Raw genomic sequence first — 26952 nt, 5'->3', positions numbered from 1 at the left:
AACCATTTACTATGCTGGGTGCTAACCATATAACCGTATTGTGGAGTCTGGTGGTTTAGTGGGTATCTGTGGCGCTCCAATCAGATTGAGCCAGTGAAGAGTTATATCCAAGGGGTGGTTGGGGTTTATTGCTCATGTAATGCCATTCAGGGATAAGTGAGGCTAGTCACTCTCATCTTAAATGCCAGGACTAACTTGCCTAGCCCCAGGCTCCTATGCTTCTCAAGGGGCAACATAGGATTGGATGATGGATGGATGGATGGTGTCTGTTGAAGCCTAACATTCTCATAGCTACAGTAGGACATCAGTTTCAGACAAATTGATTCTAAATTACAGTATTGGTTTAAAGCAACATCATAGTCATTGACTTATCACCAATTTGAAATGCATCTTTTCAATTTTACGCAGTACATCAGGTGCATGCTAAAGGCAAATGAGGTTTTACATATTGCTCGTACTAGCTAATACAAGGCATCATTTAGTGTGGCTAGCTTCTTCTGCTTCCATCCCTGGCACTGCTTTGGCTTGGCCCTGATGCTGTCCTCAAATGACTTTGTTTTTTGAAGATGTAATTTCTCTCTCCCTCACTGCATAATTGGCTATCACACGGGGATGTGTGTTCAGAACAAATGCCAGTGGTAGAACAGAGTGGCTGCCCCAAAACAGCTTTGCCTATCACATATTCTCCTCCCCGGGCCACAGCCAAGGTAACTTGTCCCGACTCCTAAGCAGATGATGCCCATCAGACGGCCACAACATAAACTCTACAGACAAAGAGACCATGAGTGCACATGTTCATCATCTCTATCAACAACCATGATTATGAACCATATAATGACTTTGCAGAGGATATTGCAGTCCTCACTACAACCAGTTTCATTATTAATGTTATTGGACCCTTCACCGTTTTTTTACTGGAAAGTTCCACAGCCACTGATGCTAACTCATGGATTTTTACTTCCACATATTATAATCATTATTTCATCTCATTTTATTTACATACAGCTGTCTATGATGTCAGATGCAGTAGCCTTCTATTTTATGGTTTTTGTAAGGGATCTTCCATCAAAAAAGAGCCTGTTCTTGAGTTTAAAACCACTTAGAACTAATCATTTTGTAGTTAATTCCTCTCTTTCTAACTTCGGACAGTTATATCTTAGAGGAACACTTGTACAGTCAGCCTAAGAAGTGACGGCAGAGTATCCAGAAGTTTTCGGTCAGTGATAATGTATATACTTTTCTTTAAATCTTTACAAGGAGAAGCCTATTACGTAAAATTGTTACAGAAAACAAGAAGTAAATGCAAAAGTACTGGAATATTTCAGAATTGTTGGAATCAGTTCATTAGTCACGATAATAGGAAATCCTAAACAGAACTAATTGAAATTTCAGAACTGTCGCTCAGGGACAGTCAGGAATAAATTGCAGAGTTCATATCTAATATGTTAACACACAACACTTTTTTAGTAGCGCAAGACTAAAAAGAAATGCGCTTTAATAATCAGTTAAAATCAGTCATTATTATTTATAAAATAGTTCCCGTTACAATACTGAGTAGTAATTTAAAGTCATTTGTTTCCGTTTTTGTTGTCTCCATGGACAACGACAGAAAGCAGGAATGCGGCGTAAGTTAGTATCGTTTCATTTCATTTCGTGTTTAGAGGCTCCAACATGCATGCATGCGTCGGCCTTGATCACTTAATGGCGGCTCTCCATGCTGCATGATCCATTGCAGTCTCCCTGTTCAGTCCCTTAACCCTGAGGTCACACTTAATGACCTCGTCCCATGTCTTTCTTGGTCTACCCCTCGTAACCCCACCCCCAATATCAACACTTCTCACCTTCCTCACCCAGTTATCATCCCCCATCCTCTCCACATGTCCAAACCATCTCAATCTACCTCTCCTCATCACAACACCAATACACTCCAGTCCCATCCTACCTCTCAACTCTTCCATTGCGAACCCAGCCCCCCCAGACCTTGGACGCAGGGACGCACTACACATCCACCTAATCATTATCATTTCTGTACGTCTGAGCCGGCGAATATCCTCCTCCTTCACTGCCCAGTTCTTACTACCATACAGCATTACACTCCTAACACATGCTGAAAGACCCCTTAGCACGTAGGGAGAGACCTCTCAATGTCAGGAGAAGCAACAGCTCCCTGAACTTCTTCCAACCACTTCTCACCCTAGCCACAGAGCTGGCTTCAGCCCCACCTCCAGCACACAACATGTCTCCCAAATAACAAAACTCTTCCACACACTCAAAAGATTCACCAGCAAATTCAATTTTTTCACGTCTGACAATCTCCACCTGCTCTCAACATGCCGTACACATATAATCAGCATTATCTCGCAGTCTACCTGTGATACCACTACATCTCTTATGCACCCATTTATCACAAACAATGCACAAGGTGGAATTACTTCCCATGCCCTTGTGGCAAACTGCACATGGCCACTCTCCCTCGTCTTTGACAGTACCGCCACCAACCCTAGATATCACTTTTGTTTTATCTGCATTTACCCTTAAACCCTTGTGCCCCATACCATCTCTCCACCTCCTAAACCTTTCCTCCGCCTCCCTTTCATTCTCTGCAATCAACACCAAATCATCAGCATAACAACTCCCACGGGAGTCTTTTTCTAAAGTCACGTGAAAGGGCTTCAAGTGCCATGATAAACAACATGGGACTCAAAACTGACCCCTGATGCACACCAACATTCACAGAAAGCCCATTACTCAAATCTCCATTCACTCTTACCTGCATGTGAGCACCCACATACATAGCCATAACCACCCTAACCAGCCACTCCCCCAAGCCAAGCTTTCTCATTGCCCACTTCACCATCTCTCTAGGGACTCTGTCAAAGGCCTTTTCCAAATCAACAAAAACAAAATAAAGATCCTTTCTCTTACCAATATAATTTTCCTGAAGCTGTTGAACAATGAATATGGCATCATTGGTCCCCTACCTGGCATAAACCCAAACTGCATCTCATCAATATTCACTCTTTCTCTAATCGTACCATTTAAAACTCTCTCCATTATTTTCATTATTTGATCTAAAAGCTTTATACCTCATTAATTTCCTCTTTCCAGGGCATCACCCATCCCTTTATACACATTTACAATTACACTCTTCAGCCAGTCATCTGGGACAATACACTCATAAATAATCCTATTTATCAGGTCAGTGACTAACTTCACCCCTGTATCGCCTGAGACCTTCAACATTTCGGCAGTCAACCCAGACACACCTGTTGCCTTCCCCACCTTCATCCTGCCTATTGCCTCACTCACAGTAGCAGCATCAATCAATGGCCAAGGGCCAGACACTGGATCTGCTGGCTCCAAACCTTCTGTCCCAGTCAAACTCCTCATTCGACAACCGGTTATAATGCTGTCTCCATGCATCTTTAATATCCTCACTGTTCACCACTACCCTTCCTTCATCGTTCTTCACACACTGCTCACCTATAATATCCTGATTATCCCTCGTCACCTGACCTGCCACCCTAAACATCATATTTTTCCTTTCCCCATGATTTAGGTTAACCCTTTAAGTCCGGGTCGGGTCTTAAGACGGGTTCTCTTGATGGATTCCGGGTCGGGACTTTTGAGTAAAAGAGCCTCAGGCAACGGGTGGCATCGTTTGATACCCCCAACCTTCCACGTTGCACTCAGAGGGGTCTGGGCTCTGACGTCATATGTAAACAAACCTGCTGGTACAAATGTACCGGGTTTTAGGGTGGATTTTTTTTTTATTTTCGCATTTTATGCTCAAATAATTACCTAAAAATGACTCATAAACCATAAGATAATTTTCTACAAACAAATATATGCCTAAAATCCTTCAAAAATATGCTGTAATAACAGTACATGTGACCGATTTTTTTTTCACGTCTGCAACGCGCGGAGGTTAGGCAGCGCGATTGTGCGTAGCGTGGAGTTAGAGGGAAGTCTTCACTTTTCGCCCTCAGCACAGTATTCAGATGAGATGGCAGAACCGGACAGCAATTTGCAGAACTCTGAAGTGACTAGTAGACTTGATGAAGAGAGGGAAGTGCATGACATCACCGATTTTGAAGGATTTTCCGACAGTGATACACAAACTCCGTCAACCTCAGGGGTATCAGTGAGTAGTGCTGGCGTGAAACGTAAGTTATCGCCAGGTTTGGAGTACGATAGTGATGACCAGGAGAGTGGTAGTGACAGTGAGGGGATGGCACAGGAGAGTGGTAGTGACAGTGAGGGGATGGCAGACAGTGACAGTGATGGATTTATTCCCGTGAGTGTGAGTGATGATGATTCAGACCTAAGTGATGATGATGATGATCCCAGGGTGTGTGACCCTCCCCGTAGGCCTGGTGGTATTGGTAGTGCTGGTGGATCTGGGTTTATCTGGGCAAATGGTGATAGATTCATACCAAATTGCTATAGATTTGATGCAACTCACAGTGGAGTGACAAGGGCTGCTGGAGTAGACAAAAACAGTTCTGAAATGGAGTATTTTCTCCTGTTTTTTGATGGTGAAATTCTTGATTATTTGGTACAAGAAATAAGTTTTTCTAATAAGAAAAGAATGTTCTGTTCAAACTATAAGAAGAAGAAAAGTTTTGTTGAATGAGAGGAAATAAGTTCTGTTCTAATTACTGGTAGCATTAGTAAAGTTCAGAAGTTGAAATTACAATTTTTGAATATGGAAACAAGTTCTGTTTTGAAAATAATTGTACACAGAAGCAAGAAATAAGTTTTTCTAATAAGGAAAGAATGTTCTGTTCAAGCTATAAGTGAAAACACCAGATAGAAAAAAGTTGTTTGTTTACTTTCTGCGGCATCCTCATGGATTACCCATACTGCATTCATCAGCTTCATCAGCTGTAATTTCAGTAATGGGTAGGTAAAATATATTTATTTTATTATTTTTATTGATATTTCCTGATTATCCCTCGTCACCTGACCTGCCACCCTAAACATCATATTTTTCCTTTCCCCATGATTTAGGTTAATTTAAATGGTTCAGTCAACATGCATGGAAGGAAACAAACTTTTACTCGAAGACATGTGGTTATTACACTGCATTTGGCCAGTTTTTAGAAAATTCTCTTGAGGTTTTAACCCGCCCCGTCCCGGAGACGTGAATTCACGTCCTCACATGATGTGCACTCATATCCCAGAGAGGTAAATTAACGCCGCAACATTGCACGGTCCCTAATTTGCACAATTTTCAATTTTCGTGAGTGATTTCGCGAGTGATTTTTGGCACGTACACGTGGGACACCTTCCTCTATTCCTTTACAAGATGCCAAGCAGGGACAATGCCTTACACCACATAACCTCTCCACCCCCCCCCCTGCACGCCATTGCCTCGGCAATTCACCTGTTACCAGTGACCTGGCCAATAAAGACATTCAGGGCTAGAGTGATTCCCCAATCGATGACAATGTGGAGGACAAAGTTTACATAGCAGTAGAGGAAGAAACAGTCAGAAATGATGATCAGGTAATGTGGGAAAAAAAGGTCATGAATGGTGATGAGTTAGTGAGTGAAACAATGCTTATAATGCCAATATTATTGTTTGAAAACCAATATACTCTTGTACTACATATAAATTCGTACCAAGTAAATAAATAAATACTGTTTATGAGTGGATAAAATAGTTACCCTCCCATAGAACTCATTTTCTTTGGTGCCAGCCTGTTAGAAAACCCAGTCAGGTAAGGAGGTACTCGTACCTGGATCGAGTATTTTAAACCTCAGGTGAGCGATTTCTCTATGAATTTTCGATGTTTCTCACCAAAAGCGAGTGTTTGAGCCTAAAAAAAAAAGGTCCAAAAATGTCGGGACTGGGGTGTACCACTGCCCAGAAAACGTCGGGATAGGGCGGGTTAATATAACCCAGAGGACTATCAATGAATGAAAAATAAGTAAAACCTCGAAAATTTGCCGAGAGTTGGAGCTACTTAGTTAATGACAAACTTGTCATAGCCTAGTATCCTGTGTCTAAACAATTGGCAAGAGAAGTAAAATGCGAATGTTCATAAACAAGCCAATGAGTTCAAAACTTTCAGATCAGCATTTTCAGTTAAGCAGGACACAGAAGTTTATTTTAAAAGATACTAGAGACTATTAGATAGAGCAAAAAGTATGTGCTTTTGCATTGAAAGAGTATAAGTTCATGCTTTCGTCCTCTTCATTGTCTAGTGTATGAGATCTTCTTACAGCTTAAAATAATTTTGCATCAGTTAGGAATAAAGTCACTATATGCGAGGGGAAGACAAGGAATAAAAGACAGAATAGTCTTGCTGCTACCGCAGGTAGGGTATCATTACTAAGATAAACTTCATTGTTGCGGCATCCTTGTTGTTGCAGTATCATCACGACAGCAGTTGAAAATAAGGTAGTGTATTGCAATCACAAGTGTTTTCCTTAACCCCTTAACTGCAGGGCGTCACTTTCGTGACGCTTGGGAGCAAGGGATCATACCGCGGGGCATCACTTTTGTGATTCTGATATTTTGAATTCGCCCGGGCTTTCAAGTGGTGGCTTGTATCATCTATCAGTACTGCCAATGTCAAACACTAGTCAGCACTCCTAATCTCATCTGTACTCCCATCCATTGTTGACAATTTAGCCATTTCTCCCTGTTCTTGACTCCCCTCCCTACCTCCCATCCATTACCCTCTCCTCTCGCCTGCCCAGCCGTGCTACGCTAAGTAAATCTTCCCTGGAATTTTCCTCTGATTTCATCCATTGAAATAAGCCCTATGCCTTATTCTTATACCAAATAATATATACAAAAAAGAAATAAGGTAAGTGATAGTGTCATACACCTGGAATTGGCTAATTATCACCTGACAACACCTCACATGCACTCATTCGCTAATTTTCGCTGTTTATTTCTCCTTGAAATATGCCTTATAATCTATTCTCGTAATAAAAATACATATATATAAGAAAGGAAGGGAGAAGCCTAAGTGATATTTACATTCACCTGGAACTACCTAATTTATTATGTATTGTCTAGATTTCCTGCAAATCATTTTGTAGCGTATATATTAGCAGCTGTCACCACGCTGACATTGGCAGCATTGCACTCCTCTTGGCCACCACACTGTATTCAGTTTACTGTTGTCTTTCAAGGTGAAACCAAGTCAGATTCGCGCCTGTCCAATTCCGCCGCTTTTTAGCCCCATGCAAAGGGCTCTGTGACCTCTACCCCCTACTAAACCTCGTGTGGAAAGGGGTAAAGGGCTAAGTGACTGCTGTGGAACATCAACTGGCTAATTTGTCAATGAAAATAATAGACAGTGACTACGATCTTTCTGGTGAGTAAAACAGTGCAAGTGGAAATGTAAATAATGTGTAAATTCTGTGTAAACAGCAAGTGAAAGCAATGAATGTAAATATAAGTGAACAGTGGAAAATAGTTTAATAAGATACTGCAAGTGACAGTTCATAACACAGTGTAAATAGAATAGAAATGTAAATAATGTAATGAAAATAATGTAAATATAAATATAAATGAGTAGTAATATAAGAATACGAGTACAGGTAACTCGCACGGAACACGATCTCACGGAACGCGCTCGCAATTATACACGGTAAGGGCTGGGATACATATAAGACAACGTAAGATTAAAAAACCATTATGAAAACTTCAAATTAACGCAGGAGAGGCCTTTGAAGGATCAAATCCTCGAACGTCACCGCAGCGCACGGTTTGTTTTGATTACGTGACAATCTAGGCGGGAAATTATTCAGTGAGTGAGACATTCCCGAGTACTGTACAGTAGCACAGTATTTGTAAGTTAAATATTTACAGTACTGTACTGTTCTGGTAAGTTTATGTGCAACTTAAAGTACTATTAAATAACGTTAAAGCAAGAAATAAAGTCTTATAACCAGTTTACCTGATAGGCGTCAGAATATTGCCTTTTTTATTTGTTCGTTTTTTCCACAGTGCTGTTCAGTATTTGTAAGTTAAATATTTACTGTTCTCGTATGTACTGTACTTGTAAGCACTTAAATAAAGTTAAATCATTAAATAAAGCCTTGTAACCAGATAACCCGAATTATATGATTACCCATGATCGGCGTCGGAATATTGCCTTTTTTGTTTGTTCGTTAAACTCTTACTGTACTGCTTTTCTACAGTACTGTATTTGTAAGTTAAATATTTACTGTTCTGGTATGTACTTGTAAGCAATTAAAGCATTAAATAAACCCTTGTAACCAGTTAACCTGATTTACATGATTACCCATGATCGGCGTCGGAATATTGCCTTTTTTTTGTTTGTTCGTTAAAGACTTATAATAAGAGAAAAATACATTTTTGTCTTGGTATCTTTACCTATTTGCTCAGGTTTGCTGTAATGGTTTGCAACTTGTAGAAAACTGTGAAAACTTTCGGGAAGTGAACGAAAATCTGGGACATGACCTTGACTTCACCGTCTCATGTATCATCTGTCAGTTCACCACCGGCTATCGTGATGAGTGGATGTACGATTTTTTCGCTCGTGGCCATGCCTAACCACACATAGTTACACCCATTATCTCGACCCAGACAGAAAATACAACCTTTTTCCTCCCTTGCAAAACACAAACAACCACCCTGTTTACAAGACAGCAATATATATTGCAAAAATAACAAGGTAAAATGATAAAGATGAACGTAAAATGATTGAGAAAGATGAACATGTTATTACGGAAGAAATACGTTTTCCCTGTCTGTAAACGTATTTACTGTATTTCTGCTTTGTATCTGTATTCGTAATAATTAGACTTACTGTTAGTTCTGAAACTGCATTACGATTCTATTTTTAGCCATTCTCGTGGTGTGGGAGCTGGAAGTTGTGACACAACTTCCTTATTGCTAATCGGACTGACCCTCCACTTTATTCTCCCGTGGCAGAGTCTAGCCTTGGAGGACGTGCAGTTTTCTCATTTAGGACTGAAAATTCAACTCTTTCGCTCCCTTTTCCAAGCATGGGCACAACGATAATGTAAAAAAAATCTCGAAACTACCATAAACATATATCAAAAAGGTGAAAATGTATTCATAACATTTTTTTTTTTTTTCCAGCCATTCCTAACAGATTATGTACTGAAATCATTCGATATCACAGTACTGCATTTCTAAGTTAAATATGTACTGTTCTGGTATGTACTTGTAAGTTAAAGCACTGGTACCAGTTAACCTAATTTATTACCTATGATCGGCGTCAGAATGTTTCCTTGTGTTTACGTACAGTATTTGTGTGTTGAAGTTTTGCTCAGGAGTACTGTATTTGTGAGTTATAACATTAAATAAACCTTCTAACCACTTAAAGTGCTTTCTAGTGACAGATAACAGCAAAACAACACATTTGGGGGGTCTAGGGAGCAAAATACGGAGTAGTTTAAATATACGCGATTTCGCACCTAACACGGCACGGTAGGAACAAAACCCTCGTGTTCCGTGCGAGTTACCTGTATATATACTAGGAGTAATGAAAGTAAAAGTTTCACTCTAGCATGTATGAATACTGTGAGTTATGAAAGTGGAAGTGAAAGTGACAGATTCACTCTCAACGCTATTATACAGGACGAGAAAGTGAATGCTATGTATTTTACCGAAAGAGAAATTGAATGCCCACAGTGACAATAAACTACTGTTACTGAAGGAAACTTATGGATAAAGACTGTAGGTATATATAAGTGTTATATAGTAATAGAAGTATAAAGTGTGAGTGTTTTTATGAATAATAAATGACAGAACACCAGCGGCGAACGAGCGCAAGTGGAAAGGTCATACGCGCTCGTAATTTCCATTGCTTTCGCAGTGTGTTTTTTTTTTTGGAGCATGGATTCCAAACTATTTGAGAATCATAGAATAGTGTTTCTAGTGATAATATCAGGCTGTGGTAATCATATTACGGGTTGTCGGGAAGTGTAAAATGGAGACTTCGTTACCCAACTTCAGAGGTCTCCACAAGTCCTGTGGTACTCGACGAAGGCTCAACAAACATCCTAGGAGAAAGCTGAAGGTATGTGCCATGTGCATATGTAATTTTAATATTCTAGGATTAATAACTGATTTTTGGCAAATATTTTTAGAGAGTCTGTCGGAGAGCGAATATGCCCGCGAGACATGCAAGTTAAGCAAAAACAACCCCGCAGTTTAGGGGTTAACTGGTCTTCGAAATTAGAGCATTCTGTATTTGAAATTCTGGGAAGCAAATTACTTTAGGATAGAGGGTTACGCTGCGCTCCGTGCACGGAGTAATACATTACACATTCGTTCGGATCAGGAGATGTATATGTGAGTGTTAACTTCTAATATATGACTCCCTCATGTTATTCATTTTACGTAATTCTTAGCGTGATATATATTTTATTTTATTTGACGTAATGGTGGCACAGAAGTTTTACCATATATTCACTAAGTTTTCATTGAACGACACACCACAAAGCCGGCCAGGAGACAGGACGTGTGTGCTGGGCAATCCCCAGGTCCTGTCCTCCCCCCTTACTGCTTTTTAACCAGTCTATACCCCACTGACCGGGCTAATGTATGGCCCGGCCTGCACTGTAGGTGCAGGGAATCTTTGAACGAACGAACGAACGCAGAGTGACTGAAGCAATCCGAAGCACTCCCATCACTTCTTGGGGCAACTATACCACTAACATACAATATGATTTTGTAGTCAACTCCTCTCTTTCTAACTTGTGACAATTATGTTTTAGAGGTGCACTTTTACACAAACATACAATACCTCTCAGTGGAGGAAAAGTTTCCAGACAGGCACTTCATTCAGACTGCAGAAGGAATTGGTGTTGAAAACAGTCTATAAACAGTTCATTCAAACAATAATAAAATATGGAAACCTAAGCTAGGCCTTCACATTAACCTCCACAAACAATGATAAGTTTGAAAAAAATACAGAAAACAAAGTTTTAAGCACAATCTTTAGATGTACAAAGATCACACATATAGATCACTTGCACCAAGAAGCAAAAGTACCTTACTCATACTCAAGGACCACATAAATGTTGCAGTATAGTTAAACAAGTCTTTCCTTCAGCACAGGATCCATACTGCCCTTGTAACTTTTTGTTGCACCACTCCCTAGTGCAAAGGAAAAATATCATCATCATCATCATTATCATCTGGACCTCATTTCCCACCCTAGGGCAAGGTGAGTAGCAGCAGCATCCAGACAGCCAAAGTTTGCCCAATTTGATGGGCCATGCAAAAAATTAATAGATAAATAAAACCACCCTACCCCCCCCCCTGGGGGTATGGGGGTTTTCAAGAATACTCCCCCCAGCATCCCTGCTTGTCGTATGAGGTGACTAAAAGGGTTGGCGGAGGGTTAGTACCCCTCCCCGGAAAACAGCTAACCAAAATGACGAACAAGAAGCCTCTGACAAGGAATGACTAAAAGATGACGACCAAGGACCAGACAAAGGACATGGCATGGATCACGACGTGTAATGTAAGGGGTGCGAATTATGAGTTGAAAGAGAGATTGTCCAGGTGCTTGAGGGTGCGAAAGTGGATGTATGTGGAGTAACTGAAACTAAATGGAGAGGAGAGAGTGTGAGAGAATGGGAATATGGATGGGGTATATGTGCAGGAGTAGGTGAGAGGGCAAAAGGAGGAGTGTGTATTGTTGTGAGTAAAACATGGAAGAAGAACATAAGAGAGTATGGATCAGTTGGCTCAAGGATTGTGTGGGTAAGATTGAAAGTTGGAATACAGATCTGTGCGATTGTGTGCGTGTATTCGCCAACGCAAGATCGTACAAGCAGAGTGAGAGAAGGGTCCTGGACAAAAGTGGAAGTGTGCATGGAAAAGTTTGGAAGGAATGAGAGTGTTTTTGATTGATGATATGAGTAGTAAAGTAGGGAATGAGAAGGTGGATGGCATAGTTGGTGAGTGGGGTGTGCCTCCTGAGATGGATGAGAATGGCAGAGCGTTAGTGGACATTTGTGCCGGGAGGGAGTTGGTGATAGCCAATACCCACTTCAGGCACAAAATGGTCCACAGGTATACATGGCGAGTGCTGAGAAGGGTGGGTGGTGAACTGAATGAAAGGAAGGCAATGATTGATTATGTGTGTGTGGATGAAAGGATGCGAAGATGTGTAATGGATGCACGAGCTTATACAGTTTGGGGGAGTGGACTTTCTGACCACTACTTGGTGGTGGCTAAAATCAAGATCCAAGTAAAATGGAGAAATAGAAGAGGGGATGGACGAGAGGAAGGAGTAGTTGCAAGGAGGGTGGAAAGGTTACAAGAGGATGAGAAAAAGGCAGAATATAAGAGAGAAATGGAGGAACGATTGGGTAGATATGAATTGGGGCAGATGGGGGACGTGGAAGGTGTGTGCAAGATATTCACAGAAGAAATATGTGCAGCATGTGATGTGGTGTGTGGAAGGAAGAGAAGACAGAAGGGGATGCAAGGAACAGCATGGTGGAATGAAGAGGTGAGACAGGCTGTGGCACAAAAAAAGAAAGCATGTAATGAATGGATGAGAAATAGGGGCGTGGAAGAAGTTGAGAGGCGGAAGAGAGCTATATGTAGAAAGGAAGAGAGAGATGAAAAGATTAGTAAGAGGTGTAAGAAGAGAGTGGATGAGGAATTGGAAGGAATTTGAGTGTAAAGTGGAGGGACCATAAGAAAATGTTCTGGAAAGAGGTGAAGAGAGTAAGACAGGGTGGCAGTGAAGTTAGTAGGGGAGTGAAAGATAAAAATGGTAGATTACTAGTGGAGAAAGGAGAAAAAGTGAGCAGATGGAGAGAACACTTTAAGGAATTGTTGAACGTAGAGAATGGAAGTAATGCGAGTATAAGTGGCTGGGGAATGGCTGGAAGAAGGAGGGAGGTGAGAAGACAGGAAGAAATCAGTAGGATAGAAGTTGTGGAAGCAGTGAAGAAAGTCAAAATGGGAAAAGCTCCAGGAATTTATGGAGTGTGTGGTGAAATGCTTAAACATGGGGGAGAGATAATAGTAGAATGGATGTGGAAGATGTGCAGATTGGCCTGGGAGGAAGGTAGAGTCCCAGAGGATTGGAAGTCAGGTATAATTATTGTACAAAGGAAAAGGGGAAAAAGAAGTGTTTGGTAATCATAGGGGCATTTGTCTTCTTAGTGTAATAGGAAAAGTGTATGGTAGGATACTTCTCAACAGAGTTATGGAAATAACAGAGGAATTAGTTGGAGAAGAACAGGGAGGTTTTAGGAAGGGAAGAGGTTGTGTAGATCAGATATTCATTCTTAGATCTTTAGTGGAAAAGTTTCTAGAGAAGGGAAAGAAATTGTATGCAGCCTTCATGGATTTGGAGAAAGCATATGACAGGGTGGATAGACAAGGATTGTGGAAAGTATTAAGAATATATGGAGTAGATGGGAAGTTGTTGAATGCTTTGATGAGTATGTATGATGGTGCTAAGGCTGCAGTGCATGTGGATGGTGAACTGAGTGAATTTTTCTCTTTGAAGGTTGGGTTGAAACAGGGATGTGTCATGTCTCCATGGTTGTTCATTCTGTACATGGATGGGGTAATAAAAGAGGTACCGGTACAAGGTAGGGCAGTGGATGTTGGAGTGGCCCTAGTGAGAGAGGGTAGTGTTTGGAAACTCCCTGTACTGTTGTTTGCAGATGATACTATGTTGTTAAGTGAAGGCGAAGGGGGGCTGCTAGGCTTAGTGGATGAGTTTGGGAGTGTGTGTATGAAACAGAATCTAAAGGTGAATGTAGGGAAGAGTAAAGTGATGGTCTTTGAGAGAGGTGAAGTCAGTGAATGCACAGTGAGGTTGGATGATGAGGAAATGGAAAATGTGAGTACATTTAAGTACTTGGGTAGTGTGATGAGTAAGGATGGAAGTTTGGAGGGTGAAGTGCTTGAAAGGGTACAACAAGGAAGAAAGGTTGCTGGTTCCTTGAAAGCAGTGATAAGAAACAGGGAAGTGAGCATGGAAGTGAAAAAGTTGCTTCATGACAGTATTGTGATACCAATGCTAACATATGGAATTCAAGCTTGGACGTAGTTGGAAGGACACCAGTCAAGAGTGAGTGCAGTGGAAATGAGTTATTTAAGAGGAGCCTGTGGAGTCACATGGAGAGAGAGGCTGACAAATGAGCATATAAAGGAGCATTGTGGTGTGGATGTGGATGTGATAGGAAGCATTGGGAGGAACACACTGAGGTGGTTTGGCCATGTGGAGAGGATGGAGGGTGAGAGACTGACAAGGAGAGTGTATGTGAGCGAGGTGGAGGGCGGGAGAGGGAGGGGGAGGTCGAGTCGAGATGGAGGGATGGAGTGGAGAGGTATATGAGAGAGGGGGGTGTGAGTTGGGAGCAGGGCAGTGAAATGGCGGGGGACAGGGCGACGTGGAGGCGATTTGTTTGTGGCCACCCGGTACGGGATTAAGGCGTCTGGCAATAGATAGATAGATAGATAGATGATGATATTGACAACAAATATGACGATTACAACTATCCAACGCAATTTCAACAACATTGCTCCTCCTTCATGTTACATTACCTTCTTGAATATATATAAACACATAGCCAGCCAAACTGTATCCTTAACCACCACATGGCGGGCAATACAGTAATCACTCTAATATCCGGGCGCCCAATATCCGAACATCCCCACTATGGTGGGGGGGCGGCCCCCCCCCCCCCCCACAACCAAAAAAAAAAAAAAAAAAAAAAAGAAAAAGAAAAAAAAAAACGAATTTTTCCCGCCCATAATTTGAACTTGCCGCGCGCTGCGCGGGAGAGCATTGTTGTGGTGTGTCATTCCTCCGACGTCCGATAGAGCACTGCTGCATCCTCCCCACTTTCCACCTGTCTCTCGCCGCAAGTGCACGCTCGTCGTTATGGCTGCCCACGTGATCGCTTTTGTGGTGCTGCCTTACCTGCTGCAGGGACTCCTGCTGCTCTCCGGCCTCCTCTTAGTGTGTGTGATGATGGCCCCGCCACCTGAGAAAAGGAAGAGAGTGGTGTTGACTCTGGAGAAGAAGCGGGAGATATTGGAGAAAGTAGATGCGGGGTGGTCTTCTTTCCGCATTCTCCGTGAGTTTAACGTGGCTCGGTCTACTTTGTTCGATATCAAGAGATCCCGAGACAAACTCATGCAGTACATGGCTGACTTCTCGTCGAGAAGCAAATGCAACGTGGAAAGGAAGGTTATGTTTACTACCAAGTTTGCAGAAATCGACCGATCCATGTTGATTTGATATCGACAACAATGTGCTGCTGGTGTGATGGTACATGGAACGGAGCTGAAGGCTGCTGCTGAGAAGTTCGTCAGGCTTCACGACGCCCTAGACTTCAAGGCATCCGAGGGTTGGCTCTTTGCATTCAAGTTACGGCATGGCCTTACCAACCGTAAAGCACATGGCGAAGCATTGGACGCTAACGAGGATGGAGTTGACGAGTTTCAGCACAAGGTGAAGGGCTTGATCGACAGGGAGGGCCTCACTGTCGGTCAAGTCTACAACGCAGACGAAACTGGCCTATTCTATCGCTCGCTGCCAACGAACACTAGCCGAGGAGATGGAGAAGCATGTAACTGGCCGCAAGCTCTCCAAGGAACGGATATCTGCTTTGTGTTGTGCCAATGGTAACGGCATGCACCGGCTTAAGCCCGTTGTTGTTGGCCGCACAAAGCAGCCTCGGTGCCTTCGTGGGGTGATGGATGTCCTTCCTGTCATCTGGTACCATTCTTTGAAGGCATGGTTCACAGCTGTGATCTTCAAAGACTGGTTCCACCACCACTTCGTCAAGGTCATCCATTACCAGACGAAGACACTGGGAATCGCGCGCGACCAGGTAAAGGCCCTCCTTCTCCTCGACAATATACCTGCTCATCCGTGCGACAAGGACTTGCTTGCTGAAAATGGCTGTAAAAGGTGCATGTTTCTGCCACCTAATACGACTGCTCTCATCCAACCAATGGACCAAGGAGTGATCGTGGCAACAAAGCGCCTATACTGTCGGAAGTTCCTGGACGAGGTGATGGTTGTTCTCGAGGACAAGGACGAGCGCAGGGAGGGACGGGACACACGAGGCAAGCGGACTTTGGAAAACCTTCGCCGCTACAACATCAAGTCTGCGCTGTACAACTGGGCTAGTGCATGGAAGGAAGTCCCTGTGAAGACCCTGGAAAATGGTTGGTCTCGTCTGCTTCTCGGAACGGATGTGGAGTACGATTTTCTAGGATTTGATGTGGATGACTTCCATGCACGGCTACGTACACACGGCGACGATGTAGATGTGGACGATGTTCGTGAGTGGTTGGATGACGATGAGGGCGATCCTGGGTATCAGACGTTGTCTGATATCGAGATCGCGTCTTCAGTTGCAGGTGTCAGTACTGAACTTGAAGATTCCGACGATGAAGGCGACGATGATGCGGACTCCTCTCAGCAACGCACACTACTCCAGCCATCCCCAAGCTGAGCGCACTCCGGGAACATCTAGAGTGCGTCCTAGACTACCTGGAACACCCGGACCGCGACAGGGAGATGGGGCCCTTGGGACTCGTGGAGGAAGTTCGTGCTTTCAGGCAGCGCATCATCAGTCGTCAGAATCGTCGGTCATTGCGTCAATCAACCATTGACAGTTTTTTCAGGCCCTTGACCCCTGCTGTGCCCAGCCCTGGCTCCACTCCGTTGCCTCCCCAAGACAGGCTCTCAGCCACAGCCCAGCATATCAGCCACGGTGGAGTCACCGCTCGATGTGAGTTTGCGGCTGTCTTCAGAGTCGTCTGCAGTGGGTACTCCATCACCACGACCCAGTGATGCACCCCTAGGTCACCTGCCAGTGATACTCTCAGACTCTGACAGTGAATAAACAGCAAGAACTTCTCCACTAGACCACACGGGAATTTAGAGTGTTGTGCAGTGAAAAAAACAGTGTGTTGTGTTAAGGATTTAGAGTTGTGAGAGAAAAGACTCAATTGGAAAAAAATTTAACGTAAATGGACTTGTTTGTTTTGGCTTTGGAAAATTATAAGAATGGGAAAAGTTAAAGTGAAACACGTAGTAAGTTACAATGGAGCATTAGTTAGACAAGAGTGCACACTGTGAAGAGAACGGACTTCTGTGTGTGATTGACTAAGTTCAGTGCAAGACTTCAGGAACAGTGTACTGCAAGTGCTTCAGGAAATCCTTCTTACTGTCAGAGTCCGAGAGGAGGCGGTTATTCATCGAGGTGGCCATGGACTTGCTCTAAGTAGGCAGAATGTTTCATACTGTACTTTTTTCCATGCTATACTTACCTCATTTCACTCTTTAATGTCCTTTATTGGTGTGAATAGAGTGTTAGGAGCTATGCATGTGCAGTAGGAAGGTGTTTTTCTGAGTTAGGCTAGGTTAGGGTCCATAAGTACCAGTCCAGGAGCCAGTCACCAGAATGTTTATTAATGTATGAACCTACTTCTAAACCCTCATTTTATGTTTCTTTTGCATTTATTTCAGTCATTTATGTGCCTTATTGGTGTGATTTGGGTCTTAAATAAGTGCTATGCATGTCCAGAGGGAGTTGTATACAGTAGGTGTTTCTCTGAGTTAGGGTCCATAAGTACAAGTCCATAAGCTGGGGCCCAATATCCAGACATAACCAATATCCGGACCTACCTATGGCTCTATTACGTCGGATATTGGAGTGATTACTGTATTTAATGGAGTCGTCACCTCACGACGGACAGTTTTTCGGAAACTGCAGAAAATTACTTGTTTTCAAACCTTAGTATCTTGGAAACTATAGCACTTAAGGAAACGAATTAATGACGATTTTACCCACCAACACTTCCTCTTGCTAGTGAAAATATCCCCATGTCTCTAGGTCATTGCGTTGATGAGTACTGATGTGGTGAAGAGAACTAATTATTGCTGTGAGAGCAAGGCGTGTTCGTGCGTCTGCCCATGGCGTTGATTTTGTCTTTGTTCTCAGCATAATAACTTACAGTGAACTGACTGCTGCATCCAAGGCATGCCTTATGGCACTATCACTGAGCCCTTTTCTAGTATCCTTGGAAAGAGGCTTGGCAGGGATGGATGATGTAATTGGCTACAGGCAGCATGGATGGAATCAGAAAAAAAGGAACCTGAAGAAAGCATTGTACACCTGGCAGAGGCAAGGGACAGACTGACTCTCACCTATGTAGTATAGAGAGACCCTCTCCCTACTCTTGGGGGCAGGGTGGTTCAGTGGTAGATTGCGGACTCAGGACCGGAGGGTCATGAGTTTGGGCCATGCCTGGTAGCTGCCATGTCAGGAGGGGTAGTGCCCTCCTGTCACCTGGCAGGGCTATATGGTCTAAGAAGGTCTAGCTCGGGGGAACAGTTTCCTTTTTCCCTCCCTACCCTTTGGTGGCAAGATCAAATGGCAGCCGGTTCAAACAGTGGCGGGAAGGCGATTGTGTGTATGGCCGCTACCCGGCAGCCCCCAGCAGCCTGATTGTGACTTGTGTACATGTTACCCGGCAGATAGGGGTTAATGAACCACATGAGACAGTCATCCTACAGAAATTGCCATTTCCAGAGAGACACAAGTACACCTAGGCACAGTGCAGTTTTCAGTGTAAAGAAAAACAAGAGCTAGAAGCCCCCCAAAAATGTTCTTTGTAGGGGGAGGAGAAAATCTATGGCAAATCAAGATTTGCCGGGACACTGTGCATTTTAAAAAATGGATGTCATAGACAGAGAGATACAGACTGAGGAAGAAAGTTCTGTTGTTAACCTGTTGCTTACACTGTTAATCTTTTCTCTCCGTTGGGCTCCTCCAGTCACAACCTTATCACCTTAACCTGTCCTATCACTCTGGTATGGCCTGTGGACCCTCCAAAGAAACGTCGTCTGTGGCACTTTTGAGCTGCGGTTTGGGAGGCCCTAATGCAGTACTTCTTTGATTTTCCCTGGAATGATTATTGCCTCCGTGCCCTGGAGCCATCTGAGTGTGCCTTGCGCATTAGGAAGGTTATTCTCTGGCATGGAAGCATACATTCCTTTCTCATTTCCTCTGACTAATGCAAGAAAGCCTTGGTTTAATCACGCTCGCTCTAATGCCGTCCACAACAAGGAGAGGGCCTATAAAAGGTACTGGAGCCAACCCACTCCTGAATCACATCTTTTATATGTTTCTGCCCGGAATCGTGCTAAGTCTGTTCTTCGCTCCGCTAAAAATAATTTCATCCGTACTAAATGCTCTCAACTCTCCAACTTGAATTCTTCCCGCTTCTTTTGGCACCTTGCCCAAAATTTTTCTGACAACTTTACCTCATCATCCTTCCCTCCTCTTTTCTACTCTGATGGCTCTGTAGCTATTTCTTTTACTGATAAAGCAGATCTCTTCGCTCAGGCTTTCTCCTCCATCCTTCCCTCCTCTTTTCTGCTCTGATGGCTCTGTAGCTATTTCTTCTACTGATAAAGCAGATCTCTTCGCTCAGACTTTCTCCTCCAATTCCACCTTAGACGATTCCGGTGCTGTTCCTGCATCACTTCCCCCCTCTGACTTCCTCATCTAACATTAAAATTTCTTCAGCTGATGTATTTTCTGCCATCACAGGCCTCATTACTAATAAGGCATATGGGCCTGATGGAGTCCCTCCTGTTGTTCTCAGGAACTGTGCTTCTGTGCTTACACCCTGCCTAGGCAAACTCTTTAGCCTTTGTCTATCAACTTGTACCTTTCCTTCTTGCTGGAAGTTTGCTTTCATTCAGCCAGTCCCAAAGAAAGGTGACCATTCCCAGCCCTCTAACTATCGTCCAATTGCTTTAACATCCTGTCTTTCAAAAGTGTTCGAGTCAGTTCTTAATAGAAAAATTTTAAAGCATCTTTCCTATCACAACCTACTTTCTGATCGTCAATATGGGTTCCATCAGGGACGCTCCACTGGCGATCTTCTCACCTACCTTTCAGACTCCTGGTCATCCTCCTTTTGGGACTTTGGCAAAAGCTTTGCCATTGCACTTGACATCTCAAAGGCTTTCGATCGAGTCTTGCATAAATCTTTAATTTCCAAACTGCCCTCTTATGGTTTCTATCCTTCTATCTGTGCCTTCATCTCTAGCTTCCTTTCTGGTTGTTCTATAGTCACTGTTGTAGACGGCCATCGTTCTTCTCCTAGATCTATCAACAGGGTGTTTCTCAGGGCTCTGTACTATCACCAACTCTCTTCCTTTTATTCATCAATGACCTTTTAAGCTGTACAACTAACCCTATCCACTGATACGCTGATGACTCCACCCTTCGCCTTTCCATTCGGTTCCCGCAACATCCATCTCAGCAATTACTTCAACAAACAAGGGAGGAGGCTATGGCACACCTAATGTCTGACTGGGGTAAAAATAATCTTGTTGTTTTTAATGCATCAAAGACTCAGTTTTTACACCTATCAACCGGACAAAATTTTCCACAGGTATACCCACTAATGTTTAATAATATTCAGCTTAATCCTGCATCATCCTTGAACATGCTTGGGGTTTCATTTACTCAGAACTTATCATGAAAAGATCATATTACATCTCTTGGAAAATCTGCTTCCAAGAGATTAGGTGTGCTAAGCTGACTCCGTTCCTTCTTTACCCCTGCACAATTGTTGACTGTACTGTATACAGGGGTCATATCTGCCCCTGTGTGGAGTACAACTCTCATGTGTGGGGAGGCTCCCCACATACAGCTCTTCTCAATAGGGTGGAGTCAAAGGCTTTTCGTCTCACTAACTCTCCTCCTCTTACTGACTCCCTTCAGCCTCTGTCTCTTCATCGCACTGTTGCATCTTTATCTCTTTTCTATTGCTACTTCAATGGTCACTGTTCCTCTGAACTGTCTGCATGCATTCCTCCACCTCTATGACGGGCACATAGCACCCATCTAGCAGCAATCTCTCATCCCTTTTCTGTCTAACTCTAATGCAAGAGTTAACCATTACTCCCAGTCCTTCATTTATGCAACAGGTCAACTCTGGAACTGTCTCACTTTGTCTGTATTTCCTGCTTGCTATGATCTCCAGTCTTTCAAACGCATTGTGTCCAGGCATCTCGAAATGATGTGATCTTGAATTTGACTCTCTATTGTATTTTGTTTTTCTCTTGGAAGGAACAATAATTGCGGGCTCGCAGCCTTTGGTTCCTTCTTCCTCACATTAAAAAAAATATATATGTGAAGGAACAAGAGTACTGGTTGACTCATATACGGTATTAGAGAAATTAATAGACGAAATAGTGCTGCTTTGGGTGTCTGCCCTTTCCTCTCTTCCTTCCTTCCTCTTGTGTCTTTCGTTCATACTTTCCTCTTTCTTCTGCTTACGGGCGACTTTACATTTCCTCTTCTGTCCTTCTTTCCTTCTTTCTTCCCTCTTTCTGTTGCCTATGAGTGACTCTACACTGAGTGACAAGACAAATGGTTTCCTGTACACCAGAAAAACATTTACTACGCTGGATGGTAACAAGATAACCAAATCATGGCTCCTGGTGGTTTAGTGGTTAATTAAGGTGCTCCGGTCGGCTTGAGCCTGTGTAGGTTTATATCCAAGGGGTGGTTGGGGTTTATTGCTCACATAATGCCACTCAGGGATGAGTGAGGCTGGTCACTCTCATCTTAAATGTCAGGACCAGCTTGCCTAGCCCTGGGCTCCTCCTGAGAGGGTGACATAGGATTGGATGATGAATGAATAAAAAAATATGAAAGTGTTGATAGTGCATTGAAAGACAGGTACTTCACACTTTATGTAATAGAGGGCCAGCCAGTATACAGTTCAGAAGAGCAGCGGCTGTTGAAATAACAATAATAGAGGGATAAAAATTCTACATTGATGTAAAAGGAGAGGGGGTTGAAAGGAGTCAGTATCAGTAAGGGAGTAGCCTTTGACTCCACCCTGTTCGGAAGGGCTGTATGTGATGAGCCCCTCACACATGACAGTTGTGTTCCACACAAGAACTGAACCTCAGTACAAAGTCAGTACAGTATCTGCACAGGAGTAGAGAAAGTACTGTATGAAGTGTGCTATTTAAATGTTGTTTTTATTTTATAATTCATTTATTCATCGTCTAAACCAGTGTTGCCCTGTGAGGAGCATTGGAGTTGCCAAAATTTAGTTATTTTAGTTAGGAGAATCTGGGGGGCTCTTAACCCGGCCAAAATCCCCAGTTATATGGTTACCACCCAATGTGGTAAGTGGTTTCCTAGATGCAAGAAACCATTAGGCTTGTTGTTCAGTGTAGAGACCATAAGGCAACACTACATTGACTGAGTGGATGGTGGGTGCCATCATCTAATCTAAATACCCTTTAATGTTTCAGCCAGTATAATTAGCAAAAAATATATAAATAAATAAAAGTAAAAAAATGTCAACCTAGCCACTGATGAACTATACTCTGATAATGCATGCAGGCAGACAGTGGGATTTCGGTTTTTATTCCATGTCCTCCTGACCCTAGGCAACAGTTCTAGACCAAAAGTGTTAAAATAGAAAGTTGACAATCAGGGACATTGAAGCATGAAGGAAAATTATATAATAAGATGTAGCAGTAAAGAGGTTGAAAAGAAAGGGGTGCGGGATGCCAGGGATGCCAGACCCTTGTCCAGCTCTTCCTTACATAGTTCATCCAATCACCTCTCCAGTATCTTCTGTCTGTTCTGAAGGCTTATCAGATGCAGATAACCAAAGCATAGAATGATAAAAATACTTACCATGCTGAATTTGCCTTTTCAGATTTCAGCCCCAGCCGAAAGACTGTATTCTACGTGGATTGGTGGCTCGATCTTGGCCTCACTGGACACGTTCAAGCGCATGTGGGTGAGCAAGCGCGAATATGATGATGATGGGGCTAGGGCAGTTCACAGGAAGACCTTCTAATTCAGAACTAATATTAGAAACAGTAAAATTCAATATATAGGATTAACTGGAGTCAGAGGGAAGGTGATTATTAAGGCTTTTTAAATTTATATAGAGTTGGACAACTACAGAGAAATTGGTTATCTCTTTGTCTAGTTCTGTTTCACTTTGACGTGCCCATGGGTTGACCAAATGCTGTTCATACCCCATTAGAGTTAGACAATTGTAGAGAAATTGGTTATCTCTTTGTTTAGTTGTTTCACTTCGACTTGCCCATGGGTTGACCAAATGCTGTTCATACCCCATTTACTTTTTTTTTTTTTTTTTTTTTTTTTTTTTTTTTTAAAGGGTAAACAGTCTCAGCTTAAAAGATTACTTATATAATTAACCAAACTAGAGTTTGTATATATTGAACAGGGAATTTATGTTGTTTTACCTCCATGTAGTTAAGTTGGGTTATGCAGAGCAGGGTTTACCTTTTATGTTTGTTATTTCAGAATTTAACAGCTTTAATCTGTAACACCATTCTGCCCAATATGGCCTTGATGCATGAAGTTAGAGTGAATGGTAGTTATGGTGAATGTACATTGACAGCACTAGAAAAGGTTTTATGAAAGTGATATATGTTTAGCGTTGTTTATAGTTACTGGGAGAGAACATTTTTATAATTGTTCAATTTACTTGTAAAAAGGCTAAGCTGTGAATTAATGCAGTCATTATTCAAAGATTTTGGTCTTAATTTTTAGAAGGAATGCTGTCTACTTGATGGTTCAGTTTAGACACCATGAAATATATGAAACTGGATAACTTTTGTACTGGTTGTAGATCTATCTCTCACCTCAGCAAGTCTTGATAAATATTAGCCCTTTCTGTTCGATTATGGAAAGTACATTAAACCCTCAATGTATCAAACTACTCAGGAGGAAAGGCAGACAGTATCGACAGTAGTTAACATAACCATTGTTCGATAGGGAGGACTACAACAATCCCAAGTATAGTTTATACTTGACCTTGTTCAATGAATACCTAGCAGAATTATACATTTTCACAATTTTATTATGATTGTGTGTGGGTTAGTACTGTGTGCCTTGGTACTGTATTGATATATATTAATATTTTCAGTCAGAAGTAAAATAGTAGAAAAAACAGCAAGAATCACAGTTGTTTTGTTTACCCTTTTGTTCTGTCTGGTAACTACATCACCTCAGTATATCTGAAGTTTGGAATAACGATGAATAATATAGTGCAAGTGTACTGTATTTTCACTTTATTCTTGCTGATTACCCAGTACAAATTATTTTATTCAGCACTGGAGAGACAGGGAACTGAAGAAGTTGGGTAAAGCCTCCAGTGTCTTTTAGGACAGGATCATTCTCCCAAGCTGAATAAAATCATCTGGTGGTGGCAAGAGCAGAATATTTCATTCATTATCAGAGTCAAGTGGTTAATGTTTGTATGTTGTAGCTTAATGACTGAGGGTGCCAAATCATATATGACACAGTACAGTACTGTACTGAAAAGTTTGCTGTAGCATACACTGTACAGAGCCTTTAGTGGTCAAGAGGTTAGCAGACTTTGTCTGATAGTCATGTGGACCAGAGTTCATTCAGGCAGAGAAGAACATTTAACTGGTTGTTGTTGCGGTTCTTTAACATGTTTTCATGTGGTCACATCGTCAGATACCCATTATGGGGTGTGGATCATCTTACTTGCAAACGATGTCACGCCAACATAACCCGCTTCCTTGTGTACTTATCACTCCACACTTCAAATGTCTCCTATACCTATACCTATACCATGCACACTCATTCATTGTCAGACAGTGGTGTTCTTTGAATCTAAATATTAGTTCCTCTTCATTACAGAGCTTGAATGTGTGTAGTAGAGTTGTCTGCCCATGCTAGAAGCATGCACAAGCCACACACCCTTAATATATGCAAGGCGTGCTTCAGTACATATACCTTTAATATTTGCAGGGTGAGCTTTGATGAATTTGGTGTATGTATCTATTGCCAGTTACATGGTTTATCCAGTTTCATACTACTGTACTTGTATGCTGAGTACAGTCAGGCAGTCTATATGAGTTTGTGCAGCTTGCTTGTTTACATGCAATATTGCACCTAAATCAACCATGTTGGTTTATTTGGCAAATCGACATGTCACCTACGATATATTTATATATATATATAGGAAACACTTGGCTGCTACATATCACTGATGCTTCTCTCCATGACTTTTTAATTTTGTTGTGTGACAGTATATTTAATAAAGTTTATTTATAATAACAGTGGAAAAAATGCTTTGTCATGAATTTATCTAAAATATTCACATGTTTGTACTTAAAAATAAGTTGTGCTGTTCACTTGTAATTGCTTGCATTTTAATGTTGGTAGTGGAATGTAATTACAGGAGGCAGGTTTCCTATATTTAGTATACAGATACTCTTTGTTGTGTAAATTGTTTAGCCATCAAAGATCAAGGTATCGTTAACGTTAGAAGTGTTCCTGCCGATTACACGTCTTAAATAAAAGTAAATTTGGGATCATAGTGTGTATTGTGCTGTAATTTAATGGTACTAATTTGATAAAGAAATTACTCTTAATTGCTTCTGTGCCTTGATATAGAGAGAGAGATCCATTGCTTCTCTGAGACCAAAGTTATTTTACTCTTAGTATGGTTGGACCACTCTCAAGCCACTTCACGGCAAGCGCAACGTTCTATGATAGTCGCACCCTGATTAATTATTACTTTGCTTGTCTCTGCCAGGCACTCCAAGACAACTGAAATTGAAAACTATGACGATGAAATTAGAGGGACTAAGTTTTAAGTCCAATATTTATTAACCACTTCAACTTCGTGTACTTTATGAAAAATAATTTGCGGTATGCTCCTTTTTTTTTTTTTCTGATGTAGCTTTAAGCATTTCTGTAATTTTGTTCTATTTATTATCACTTAATGTTACTCACATTTTCACAGCCCAATAGAAACAGCTATAATGAGTTGTAAATTGGAGTGTTCACTCATGATGAGCAAAGGTTGTTATGGTTATATAGTATATATATTTCAGAAGCACAATGTTGTTTACGTCTTGTCCTGCAGTTTTATTTATGTGCATCTTGACTCTGAACCTTCGGTGAACTGAACATTTCCATTATTTACATTAAGATTATTTTGTATTTAAAATGAAGTAGATGACTGTAACTGTGTTTCAGTGTGTCCTGCTTTTGAAAGCTTGTCATTGGACATGATATATTTCTTATCTAACTCTTCATTTTATTATCTCATATACTGTAATGTGTTGTTAAAATAATGTGTGATGTTCTTGGAGGTGAAAATTATTCTTACAGGGTATTGTATTACTGTATTGGGAGAGTGGATGGAAACCTGGTGATAGGGAGAACTGGAACTCCTGTTTCACCAGCCCTTAGGACTAGTTCCTGACCGTCCCCTTATGCTGACATTTTTCAGTGTTTCAGTAACATGGAGAATAGGCCAGCATGCCCTCCTATATATTTTTCTCTATATACACAAAGATACATGCATATTACCACTCTTCCGATGTAAAAGTTTATCAAATAGGAACCAAACATGTAGCCTTGGAGATGGGGGGAAGGGACATAAATTTCCTCACCATCCACTTCCCTCCCAGTAACAACCAAGCAATATTCATGGAACCATTGTCTACTCTGCCCATCCATTTCTGCACATTTGTGGCCTTTCCTTTCCTCTAATTTCCTCTTCCTAGACTCATCTGTCTGAGGCCCCCCCCTCCCTCCCACTCTGGGCATAGGCTTCACAGCCTGCTCCTGAGACCTAGTAGTCCTCCTACTGTACAGACCATACACCTCTGCATATCACCACTTCTGCGCTAACACCCACTGTCCATATTGAATATACAGTATGCTAGGGCTATCTCATTCATGACTGGTGTATTGGTATTAGTGGGGGTATTTTTATGATATGTCTCTGGGTCTTCTGGTTAATCAGTTAAGTCTGCTTAATTTTTTTTTTCATGAAATTCAAATCCTTAAACTATTCCCTGCCCCAGCCAGTATTTGAACTTGGGTTCATTAGGACTATCAGCCACCTCTCTACTGATTCAG

At 41.9% G+C, this 26952-nt stretch overlaps 1 protein-coding gene across 1 annotated transcript in view; it reads left to right on the top strand.

Annotated features, from left to right (window-relative positions):
• Positions 1–26050, top strand: part of Arp1 (Actin-related protein 1) — a 146791-nt gene extending 120741 nt beyond the window's left edge. The window contains exon 9 of the mRNA XM_080281063.1: positions 22727–26050. Within this exon, the coding sequence (XP_080137189.1) occupies positions 22727–22870 (144 nt within the window). The 3' untranslated portion in view covers positions 22871–26050. The remainder of the gene's footprint in view (positions 1–22726) is intronic.
• The last annotated feature ends 902 nt before the right edge of the window (positions 26051–26952 follow it).

Source organism: Coenobita brevimanus, chromosome 87 (assembly GCF_032717465.1).
Source record: "Coenobita brevimanus isolate Jiangsu-jjx chromosome 87, ASM3271746v2, whole genome shotgun sequence".
NCBI lineage: Eukaryota > Metazoa > Arthropoda > Malacostraca > Decapoda > Coenobitidae > Coenobita > Coenobita brevimanus.
Note: the sequence above shows the minus strand (reverse complement) of the source record. Positions and strands in the feature narration are given on the sequence as shown.